General features: G+C 37.7%; 1 protein-coding gene across 8 annotated transcripts in view; it reads right to left on the bottom strand.

The window, feature by feature from the left end:
• The window catches only part of LOC137175074 (nuclear factor 1 B-type-like), a 69,588-nt gene extending 62,458 nt beyond the window's left edge, over window positions 1–7,130 (bottom strand). For 2 of the 8 annotated variants that reach the window (XM_067580717.1, XM_067580723.1), the window contains exons 1-2: window positions 5,003–6,459; window positions 1,791–2,322 (exon numbers count right to left, since the gene is read on the bottom strand). In XM_067580717.1, the coding sequence (XP_067436818.1) occupies window positions 1,791–2,322; window positions 5,003–5,029 (559 nt within the window). In that variant the 5' untranslated portion in view covers window positions 5,030–6,459. Of the gene's footprint in view, window positions 1–1,790; window positions 2,323–5,002; window positions 6,462–6,531 lie in introns of those variants that run through there. The other 6 variants (XM_067580721.1, XM_067580722.1, XM_067580716.1 and 3 more) reach the window with 6 other exon arrangements.
• Window positions 7,131–12,175: the final 5,045 nt, after the last annotated feature.

Below are 12,175 nucleotides of genomic sequence, written 5' to 3' on the forward strand. Positions count from 1 at the left end.
TGCTTTCCCTGGCACTTATCAAACACAAAATGGTGCTCAGGGTTTGATGATAATGAGCTAGCTATACAACCATTTCTCCCTCAACAGCAACGTATTGGTGGGTATTCGGTGCTGCTGCAATAGATTTAATACAGGGAAATTTCAACAGGGAATAGTATAGAGGGATTCCAATGGTGGGAGAAGAAAGAGTTGGTGTTTCCCTTAAATTCAGCAAAAAAAAAAAGAATGGATCAGGTGACCAAATAAGAATAAAATTTTAAATTTATGACATCGATCTAAGCAATATTTCTAGCAGAGCTTGTGCAATGTCTATTCTTAACTGCTCTTCCCCTCTCTTTAAACTTATTATGGACTATCAGATTCAAAAGTGATGTTTCAGTCATCAAATAGTGGGTGAAAATTCAAAGTTTCTTTCTTCCAATTAACTTTTAGAAGACACTTCAAAACTGCTTTTCAAAAAGAATTTCCTTTAATAAATGTTGGCTTAAATTGTCAATGCTGGAGATCATCTCAAATGTTTCAGTAAAAGCCATTATTTTATTAGTATGCGACATTCTTTTGGTTGTATATGTCTACAACAAAAAAAAAAAAAAACTTTCTGAAAAAAAGAGAGGTTTTAACACATCCGTTCAAAAAATGTACATGTCAAAACCTATTCCAGTACGTGGCAAAAGAATTTTTCAACCTCGCGTTTCACACTGAAAAAAAAAAAAACACAGCACACGATTCAGTCTTCACATTGAGCACATCACTGTGTCCGCAAAAGGCTTTCATCTAAAAGAAACCAGCTTTTCAGGAATTAAGAAAAGAAAGTGGTTTCCATTTCAGCTTAAACACGACCACACATTCATCACACACTTGATTTACAGCAGATAAAATATGTCATACAGTATATACTTAAATATTAGCAACTGAAATTTATTGCCAAATATTAAAAAGGCCTAAAGCTTACTCATATCATCAATGCTAAGAAGAGATGTGACTTACTGTCAGCAATATGTTTATATCGGTATTACCTTTATTTAATGGTGGAAATCTCATTTTAAAAACAAAAATGTTCAAATATGATTTTTTTAAATTGAGTTTTAAAATTACATCATGTTACATTATGTCATAGGGACTGTGGGGACGAAGGCCACGATTTTTTAACATATTAAAAACAACATCTGTTTTTAAAAATGTGGTGATGAATAACACCAAACTGAAAAAAAAGGTTTTACAAGAATCCAGAGTTACTGTTGTATAGACTCAGTATTAAACAAATACTGCTGTTGGCTTTGTTTTAATTTAAGCAGTCTTTACTGAAACTTCCTACAAATGTCACTACTTAAGATTTGAACAAATAGAAGAGGTGTGTGTGTGTGTGTGTGTGTTTAGTTACACGTGTCTGTATGGCTGTGTGTGTGTGTATGAGATAATACACAGCCTGTCCAAATTATAGTAACTGAATAATCATTGAACATGAGTAGGAGCTGCTGCTGGAATACAGCAATACAAAAACACATTTAAAACATGTCTTAGATTTAATGTTTGATTAGACACTGTATTTTTGTGTAGTAATCTGCTCTACTTGAGACATGTAAATATGTATTCTGTCTGTATACAGTACTGACTATCATATTTCTTCTGTTTATTTGTCTGGCCATCGTAGCGGTGATCTCGGCCAATCTCAGCGAGACTGCCAAAAAGTAACACATGTGACCCTTGACCTTGCCAAGACATCATTCACGCATGCGTGTTAGCTCACACACACAGTAACACAAACACACACAGTATGAGCTTGTCCCTACCTTGGTCCTGGACATAGTATGCTAGAAACAAGTCCAGCTCCTTGACCGATACTGTTATGTGGTGTGGCTGGACACAAAGTGCTGGGTTGGTGCAATGTGGAGACTTGACAAGGCGCTCGCCATCTGTACTTTCCAGAGGGATGCCTTTGAAGAGGATGACCATCACCAGGTCCAGACGCCAAACTTTGTCGGCCTGCCGCAAACAGTCGATCCGGCGGATCTTGCCCTTCTGGTCCGGGTTGGATAGCACACAGCACGGGTGCTTCTTGCCCGTCACACTGAGGACAAAGTCCTCCCGGTACTCCTGCCGAATGTCCTTACGGAGCTTGGCCAGCAGCCTGGATGCCCACTTCTGCTTAACCTCAGGTTTCTCGCTCAGAAGCTCGTCCTTCACCGCGCGCTCCTCATCCTTGGACATCCGCTTCTCGTGCTTCTTGAAGTACTTGCGTTTTCTGGCCTGGAGGTTGAACCATGTGTAGGCAATGGCACGGACGTGAGGAAGAAGTGCCTCGATGAAGGGATGAAATTCATCCTGGAGAATCCAAGGGACACAGTGAGAAGAGGGAGAGAGAGGAGAGAAATGTAATCAGAAACTCACGTTAAGAATCATGGGTTTAGTCAACTGATAATCACAGGCAGAAGGGAAGTTAGACACCAAATAAACCATTCCTCATAATCAGTCAAATACTATCTTATTGGCAGTTAAGTCAAGACATTTCTCTTCACATAACAACACTGATTTTACCATCCTAGATGTATCTGGACATACTGCAGGTATGACAAGGAAATTCCACTGTTTATATCAACTGCCAACACTACAATAGCACCAAGCCCGGTGACTGAATGCACTCGCGTCTCCGCTCTCATTTCCCGAGCATGCTCTGAGCTGGACTCCTGTGCTGCTGCTGCTGCTGCTGCTGCTGCTACAGAGAGCATGCGCCCCTCGCAGTTGCATTTCTCTTATCAAATTATCCACATTCCGATGCGAACTTATGCCATGTTCATGAAGGATGGTGGATAAGCTGGAAGGGCAAAGTGGGATGCAGTTACAATATAGAAAAGTTAAAGAGATTCCCCCCTTTTTTTTCTCCCCGGCAAACAGCCTCAATACGCAGGCTGCATGTTTAAAATGGATTAAATACACAGAAAGAGGAGAAAGTCGGCATCTTAAATGAAGCAGTCGTGTGAGAGGTATTTGCAAAAAGGTTGAGTTAGGACTTGATTAGAAGTTCATGCCAAGTGTCGAGGTTAACACACAGAATGATACTTGCCCAGCTTCATTCCAAAAACCTGAGGTTAGCCTTTGATATTGAGACTGTGAATCACTTTGTTCATCTCTTTTAATTACAAAACAATTGCGTAACGTTATTTTTCAAATAACTCATCAGAGATCCAATTTAAATATTTGTGAAAATATTTTCAGCACAAATTTGACTTTTCCATCTAGTTTATCTGCTGTTGTGTCTTGTATTCAGCATTGTGCCGTTTTACTTTATATCGTAATATCTTTAATTCTCCACTGAAAAATATTGCAAATACGAGTCGAAAAGAGAACGTAAATGTTTATTCATTTTACAATCCGCATTTGACATAATTTATCCTGATATCTTCAAACTAAAAAAAAGCTAAATTCACACATTTCTACAGCAACCCGACAGTTTACTGATCTACAGGCTTTTCCACTAACAATACTCGAGTAATTCTTAAACAAATTGTAATAATCTCTTAGTGTTTGTTCTGTGTTGGTGTAGGAATGTACAGGATAGGGTGCATGATTTAAGAGTAGTCCGAAATTACAGCAGCGGTGACTAAGAAGTGGAAACATTAACTTATCTTTGTTTTAGGTCATTAAAATGTCAGATTTAGACAGTATAAGCAGCTCCTTTGGAGCAGGCTTTTGAAGAGTTTTGCTCTTTTAGTAGGCACGCAGGCACGCCGGCTGTAGGCAACCACAGAAATCCACTCCTTATCTGTGCCTGCCGCTGGTGCTCCTCTGAGAAGCCACATTTCTGCTCTGTACTCTCAGGCCAATAAAACTCTGCTCCAGTACACTAATGTCAAATTATAACCGTATCACACATTGTAAATACAACTTTTTTATTCTCTACCGATTCTAGTTTTGAAATGTAGTATATTTACTAAGGATACAACACTTATCTGTAGTCTTTTCGAGAGGTAAAAAAAATAATAATTCAGATCTCCTTTTAATGTCATCCCCTCGCTATAAAGTTGTCAATTAAACTGACAAAAGTAAGCAGTAAATGCTAGTAAATTTGCTCCGAAGCAACTGTCTCTGAAATCCTTCTCACATCTGGTTTCCTGTTTAAAAAACACTTTAAATATTCCGTTAATTTTTTCAACCAGTCTAAAGCCAAATGCTGTAAAGATAAATGACTTGGCCAGGGCCTACGCAGTGCACTTCAGCTGGGGCCATAAAAGCACAATCCTCTTAAGTACAAACTAAACCACATCTCAGTCAATCACTTACTTATGCCAAGTAAAATATAAACAGTAAAACTGAGTCAGCCAAAACAGGCAGCTACTCTGTCCAACCTGAATCAACCTTATCATGCGTTTGATCTTCCTACAGTGAAAGTGGCTTTATCTTCTTCCAGTACACTTCACTAAAGTATAGGGGTTTTGCTCTAAATAAAAAATATACACGTGTAAAAAAAAATATAAACACGCTCCAGCGAGGCTGGGAAGTGTGTGTGAGGTTATTGGAGGACGCAAATAACCTAATTAAACCTGAGAGAAAATGAGAATACCTGTGCCAACTATACGGGATTATCAAGATGACAGTCTATCTTAAAAAATCATCTTTACGCACAACTTTACGCACACAAAGACGCAGAGAGATTGGCACAGTGGCGACTTTTTAAGCGCCTGTAGCGCTATTAAAATGATTTTTCGTTACAGTTTTCATTAGAATCGAAGACCTTAAAAGTAAAAATCACAATAATTGTGGCACAAACGCAAGAAATTTAGAACAAGAACTTAAATTTTAGTTAGTTTTTACGCTGTATTATTCATTCACAAGAAAAAAAATGCATTATTGGTATGAATTAGAAAAGCATTTCCAACGCAGGGGATGAAACTGCACGATCCTGACTCGTACACAGAACTTTCTACCCCCCTGACTACAGCCTGTAACAGTTTTACTAAAAAATACGAAAAGCATTTTATATGTGTATAAAAAAAGACACAAATACCTGAGTAAGACAAATCGGAGAATACATGACGAGACGGCTACACAGAAAGTGAATGTATTTGGACTGATTCCTTTGATCACTTTATCGCGCCATTCCTGGACCGATGTGCACCGTGCGAGACTGTGGAGCAGCTATCCGCGTAAAACAAAAAGAGGTTATCCAAGAACATCCATGAATTTTTGCGATCCAAAGATTGTCGTGTCCGCAGAGGAAAAAGAAGCTATAGGCAGGAGATTTTTGAGGAGGAGCTGACATGCACGGTAAGCACTTGATGTACTTCTACTCGTAGAGCCGGTGCTGCGTACTCCTCTACTACATGGGCTCTTTGCGCGTGTCGGTGCAGTGATATCTCGTTCATAAAAGCATTGTGGGGAGCTTCAGTGTGTGATGTTCACCCCTGCTTTAACCAAACTTGATATGAAATCGACCGGTGCACCTTCGTTGCTGCGCGATTCCAGCAAATCAGACCCAACTTTTTTTCCTTTTTTTTTTTTTTTCACCCACGTAATTACACAGTCACACTCCTCCTCCTCCTCCAAACACACAACCCCTATCCACCATCCAGCACCTTCTCCTCCTCGGCTATGTGAAAACACAGCAGACAATTCATTTAGCCCTCACTCCATCTGAATTGTTTTATGAGCTTCAGAGGACTTTGGACCACAGCTTCAGTCACACAGAAAAGGAAGAGGAACATTTCCCTCCGCAGCTCTGGCACCTTTTTTTTTTTACCCCGCGTCAACAACAAGCGCTAAAACTGCTTTTCCAGTTTTTAGATAATCAAACTCAGTGTCTGCTGCTCACAGTGAAAACAAACTTTTGGTCTTTTTTTTTTTTTTTTTTTTTTTTTGGTTTGTCAGGCACACAGCTGAACATGAACTCAGGTTAATTACCTTTCAATGTTCTGCTTCTGAAATAAATCTTTATAAATAGAAAATGGCACATATTCAATATTTTCTGAATACAAGGTGTTATTTATCTAATGCTTACCTCCAACTGAAGATAATATATTAATTGTATTGTCTACTGCGGAATAAACCTGTAATAATCTACTAATGACAAGTAAAAAAATATACTTAGTTTGAAACTTTCACACATTAGAGGGAGTTTTGTTTTTTAAATGTATTTTTAAATGTCAGATTATATAATTAGAGGGAGAAATAATTCTGCTGAACACCTGATTCATTTTTTTAATGAAGTTGAAAAAAACTCACAACTAAGCTATATGGTAACATAGTAGCTCTACTGCTGAAAGGACTGGAAGTTAAACATTGTTGCTGCAGTGTGTGTGCGTGTGTGTGTGTGTGTGTATGTGTGTGTGTGTGTGTGTGTGTGTCCTACAGAGCTGTCAACAGTCCACACAGAGTTCATTTGCCAAATTAAGGGGAATGAGATGTTAACATAGGCTGCCGGAGAATCTGTGCCAGGTTTAGTACAATGTTGGCCCGTCCGCGTACAGGACAGTGTTACAATATCACAAAGAGCGTTATCACAACATTTGAAAGCAATAATAATCCATGTTCACGTACCATTGCACTGTACTGCATGGATTAATAGGGAATCCTGGAGCCTGGTTGACAACACACAAGCCGGTAGCTTCACATTTCTCACGTTCAACTTTGTGCTTTGGAGGGTTTTTCTCTTGCAGTGCTCGCAAAAAAAAAAAAAAAAAAAAAAAAAAAAAAAAAGTCAACACCGGAAGACAATTCTTGGCAGATAGCGGTGAAAAGAAGTTAGGAGCACCTCGCGTTTTTTTCTCTTTTTTTCTTGTCTTCCTTCCTCTTCAAGTCTTACTTTTTTGGATCGTTTTTTGGGGTTGTTCAGTGAAGTTGAACGTGATCCAGAAGAGGCTGAGTTTTCGGCACTGGGTTGGTCTCCGCCTTCACTTTCACTGTGTGACTGCCTGCCGCCCTCCGGCTCTCAGCACTGACTGTCAAGTCTGATATCACTTCAACAAGAAGGTTTCCGGCGCCAATTTTCCAAATAAAACCCTTATTGACAAAAAAAACTACTCTGGCAATTTCTCTTTTAGCTGAGAGTCAGCGGTGGAAGAAGCACTCAGATCGTTTATTTCACTTCACTTCTCAGACTTTTTCACGCCTAAACTGACACAAATTAGACCCCCATTTGATACGATTTTTGCTTTGAGATGTTTTATTACAGAGAGTGTATGAAACCCATGACCACAATAGTCATACATTCTGTCATTGTGTTACTTATGGATGAAATTACAGTGAAAATAAATTATACCCCTTTTTGCCGAGGACCCTCTCAAACCACCTCAAGGACTCCTAAGGGTCCCCGGACCCCACTTTGGGAACCACTGCCTTACTTAAGTAAAAGTAAAAGAATCACCACAATGTAAAAATACTCCATTATAAGTAAAAGTCCTGCATTTAAAATCCTACTTAAGTAGAAGTATCACCAGCTAAATTTATTTAAAGTATTAAAAGTAAAAGTGCTTGTTTTGCAGAAAATTGGGCTGTGACTATATTAAATGCGTTTAATTAAGCACATTATTAATACTGATGAATTACTGCAGAAGCTGCATTTTATTGTTATTTGATCTTCAGTACTTTATAAGAGTCACAAGATGAATCTGAGGACTGTGAGGTGATAATTTGTGCAGGAAGGAAGAAAAAAACATTCTGATACATACATTTGGATATTTATGTGGTTTTATTTTTTTGAAACAAAGTTTAATGTGGAAAACAAACTTTATTTGTATGGCACCTTTCATGCAAAGATGCAGCCCAAAGTGCAAAGTTAAGCCAAAGACTAAAATGAAAATAAACAATAAGTGAACAAACTATAATTGATCAAAGATTTATTTTTTAAAAAAAAGGTGTTTCCATAGCTTTGTATAAAAGTGTGTCCTTGTCCTATTAAAACTGTCTCATCTACTTTTAATGAAATGGGAGAAATGGCCTTAATGTTTTAAGCTTTGTGACCATTTTTGGTAGGCTAATTAAATTAACCTTTTAGCCTGATACATAGAATTAACAAAGAGTATTTAATCCTTCAGTGTATCTGAAAATCTAAAAATCACTCAATGGACAGCATATAACTTGTTTTGTAATATCATACTTAAGTGTATCTTATAGCCTAGCTCCAATAAACTATGACATGAAGAATGTACATTTTGTTAAAACTGTAAACGTAATGTGGAATAACCTGAGTTTATCCTTTATTACACCAAAATCCACATTCTTGAAGCTTAAAACGTGACTCTCATTTTGAAAGCAACACTTCCCATTCCCCGGGTATCATGTGGCTGTTTCTCTGCAGCTTGACGCAGCTCAGTTTTGTAATAGTGTTGGCATTCTGGCCTCTCATTGGCCAGCAGCAGTGGCCCCGGGACTCTGTACCCTGGGCCCCTCACTTCCGCTCCTCTGACGTGCTGTTTGGGGCTGACAGAGCTGCTGCCGGACATTCAGCCTTGTCATGGCGATGTCACTACTGCAGGTGGAAATCACTACACTGTAGTAATTACTGTAGTACTGTGGTAATTATTATTATTATTAGCCTATTATTATTATTACTAGCAGGTTTTTACATGTGACCTACACGGTATGGTAATTACAGCTTTTAAACCCACAAAATTACCATCCTAATAATCAATCAAATATTAGCAATAAAAATAATATTGGTAGTGATGTTGCTGCTGTTACACAGTAATATAATCTAGGGCTCATTGCCTTCTATATTTGCAGTATCTACATTTAACTGATTCTGTTTAGATCTGACCATATTCATTTACACTATGTATATTGCATACCAGCTCACTGTTTATACTGTGTATAACATAAACAAACTATATGCTCTCTCCATCATAGTTACACTACTGACATATCATAGCTTCATTCATTCATAATGTACATTTTGTATACCGATTTGTTTGTTTTGCATATATTTTGCATACCTGCCCCCACTGGGTCATTGATCACTCTTTACATTTGTTTATTTTTTTATATATAGCCTATATACTGTGTGTCTATATGCACTTTTGCCACTGTTCTGTAGTGTTTTATAATTTAACAGTATTGTAATATATTGGTGGTTATATTTATGGTGGTTGTTCAGTAATAAAAGTAGCTGTGGTGTAATAGTAATAACAATAGTAAGCTTTGCTGTATTAGTCATACTTGTACTGAATAATCACTCATTGGACACTCATTGCTGTGTGCCAGCATAACAACCACAGACAGTGTGATAGTATGACTTCAATGGGTCGTCTGACAATAGATTTTACTACTGTCTCATCACCATTATCATGACATTAACACACTATTCACATTATCTAGAAATGTCAGTGCTGTAATGTTGTCGCATCGCTTGCGCTCAGTCATCGTTTGTGATTCACTTATCAAAATAATTAAGCTAAGAGCATTCACTTGGAGTGGAAATGGCTATAAATTGCTGAGCAATGATTGTTTCAAGGATAAGTTCAGTCTGATACTGTTGGTGCGTTCATTCACTGCGCAACAGCCTTGAAGCAAAGCTGGCTGGGCTGAATAGATACCATCCTTCTGACTATTAAGCCTATAAAAACACTCTACTAAACAGAAATAGCAAACACACTCAGTACATTTTAGGATGCGTTGTAATTAACATTATGCAATCATTTTTCCATGAATGTTTTATTTTTAGATATGTACTTCTTAGTTACTGTTAAAGAAATATGATAATGATACCATGGAAAGATAGATCATATCTCACACAGTGACTCTATACTCTCTCCGCATCCATATATTCAGCATTATATCAGTCTGTTGGAGCACATGGCATGAGTTCTTACTGATTCATCCTCCTGAATGTGGACCTACCACCCCCATGTGGCCGCAAACACAACTACTAGTATCTTGTTTGGGACCTACTGGAGAATTAAAACTGAGTGTTAGAGTGCCCTGTAATATAAAAAGGTTGGGATGTTTTAATGGCAATTAAGCAATTTACAACATAAAATCCTCTGGATACAAGTAATACACAAGCCTCTAATTAAAAACAAGAAGTTTTCTCATCTTATGACATGTTAGAAATATTCCAATCAAACATGAAAATATTAATGCCTGCGGATAAACAAAATGCTATGTTGGGTACAAACACCTTAGCAGACATTTTACTAATATTACTATTTTTACAATTTTACTAATAACATTAACAATGGCTTCATTATATTCAAGTGTCCTGGTAAGACATGATAGTGCGCACACTGAAGCAGCTACATGGAATTCAGCCATCTTTAACTTTATTATTTACACCTGTGCTTTTCTGACTGCGACAAAATGTTCTCCATGAAAAAGGCCTATTCAGTGCCACACACACTTTTCTTTTAATCCCACAGGAATATCTTATTGATTTTTCTTTTCATTATAGATGACTCATTCACAATTATTGTTTTAACACAGTGGCTTGGGGCAAAGATAAAAACATTTCTAGTAATAACAGATCTGCTGAGGATGACTAAGTTCACCTTAAAGCATTATTATTATAATTATTAGTGTTACTTTTGTTCAGTTAAATGTGATGGGGTCTTCCTCTGGGTTAAAGCAAACTATCATTTTTACACCATTAGGGGGCAACACTCCAGTGCTGGTACTGTTTGAGCACCTGTGTCATCAAGTCATTAACTCTTAGTTATTATGTATATAAAAATGTCTTTGACATTAACTTGAAGAGCAAAAATAAAGGCTGAAAAAACAAAATATGAGTTTGATTCTCAGAATTTAAGTCCACACGATCTAAATAAGCTGCAGTGTACAAATGACCATGGAAGTACTCTGAGTCTGCTACAGAAAAAATTATACTATTAACTATATTAATTTAGATGCCTTTCTCCTCATGTTGTTAACTCATGAACAGTACCTGAGGTACTTCATCGTGTGTGATCAGACTTTACCAATGCCATTTCCTACCATTACCCCATTTCCTATGGGTATTTCATCACAGCTGCAAGCAACTTATCATGACAAGACAGCAGGTCTCAGCTAAATCCTTCAATACTCTAACCTTTAATATGAACTTTTAATTAATGATTTATTCCACGTCATGGTCTGCCCACTGCTTGCTGGAATTGCTCTTAAAATCCCTCCTTAATTGGTAAAAGCACTTAGGTTCAGTCCTTTATGCAAATTGTGGATATCAAGAGTTGAAGCTGATTCTACTTTATTCTAAGTCTTCCTTTTTAGGAAAAATATAAGCACAACTTGTTTGATTTCTTGGATACAAAGCTCACTTATTACATGTGAATGTAAAATAGAGTAGCAGGCAGCACCAGCAGCGTGGCCCGAGTAGAAAGAGTCACTTCTTTCAGCTCATATGCATTGAGACAGACAAACAAACCTCAACTTAAACCCTGGTGATGGAGCACAATAAAAGCTTGCCTGTAGTCAGACAAGTAAATAAATATTCAGAAAGAAATGTCAGCCTGTGTTGCCTCTTCAGCATGGGAAAGGCGCGGGCTGGACAAGGGCTCTTTGTCCGACACTATCAAATTAACACTGCAGAGGGTGCACAGAGAGGTGCACTTGAGGAGCACTCTCACACTGAAGGCAGGCTGAATACTTCCTTTAGTTATTCTTCTAGGCAAAAAAAAATAACATTATCTTTTCAAAGCCCATTTAAAGCACATTGTTTGCAGTCAAAATGAAGTAACTGGTTCAAAACTGTTCAATAATTGAGGTTACAAATGCTGGCCAAGAGAATTGCATCAGCTAAAAAATTAATGTTAGTGCCAAAGATGCTCTCTTAAAACATTTCTTAAATAAACACTGAAGACAATCTTTGTTGCAGGCACTTAGCACATGATAAATTAGAAATACATGAAATAAACAAAGAGTTTTAGGCCATTTCCACAATATCTCTCACTTCTGCAAATGTGGTCAATCCTGGCCTCGGCACACACACACACACACAAAGACTTTAGCCAAAATCATTTGCTAAAATAAGACATTTAGGTGAGTCAGACAGGGTTGCATTTGGAGACCAGACATGGATTTTTACATAAGTGCTCCCCCCCAAAAAATGTCAGATACCTGAAAGTATTTTTAGACAGAGTATGACAAGAAATACAAGCCTTTTTGAAGTTGATTTTGTTTGACAGTGATGTTGGTAACAAATGTCATTTAAGAGGAAGAAGTCAAGACAAAAGAGCTCCACTTACCATCCACCACG

Source organism: Thunnus thynnus, chromosome 22 (assembly GCF_963924715.1).
Source record: "Thunnus thynnus chromosome 22, fThuThy2.1, whole genome shotgun sequence".
Lineage (NCBI taxonomy): Eukaryota > Metazoa > Chordata > Actinopteri > Scombriformes > Scombridae > Thunnus > Thunnus thynnus.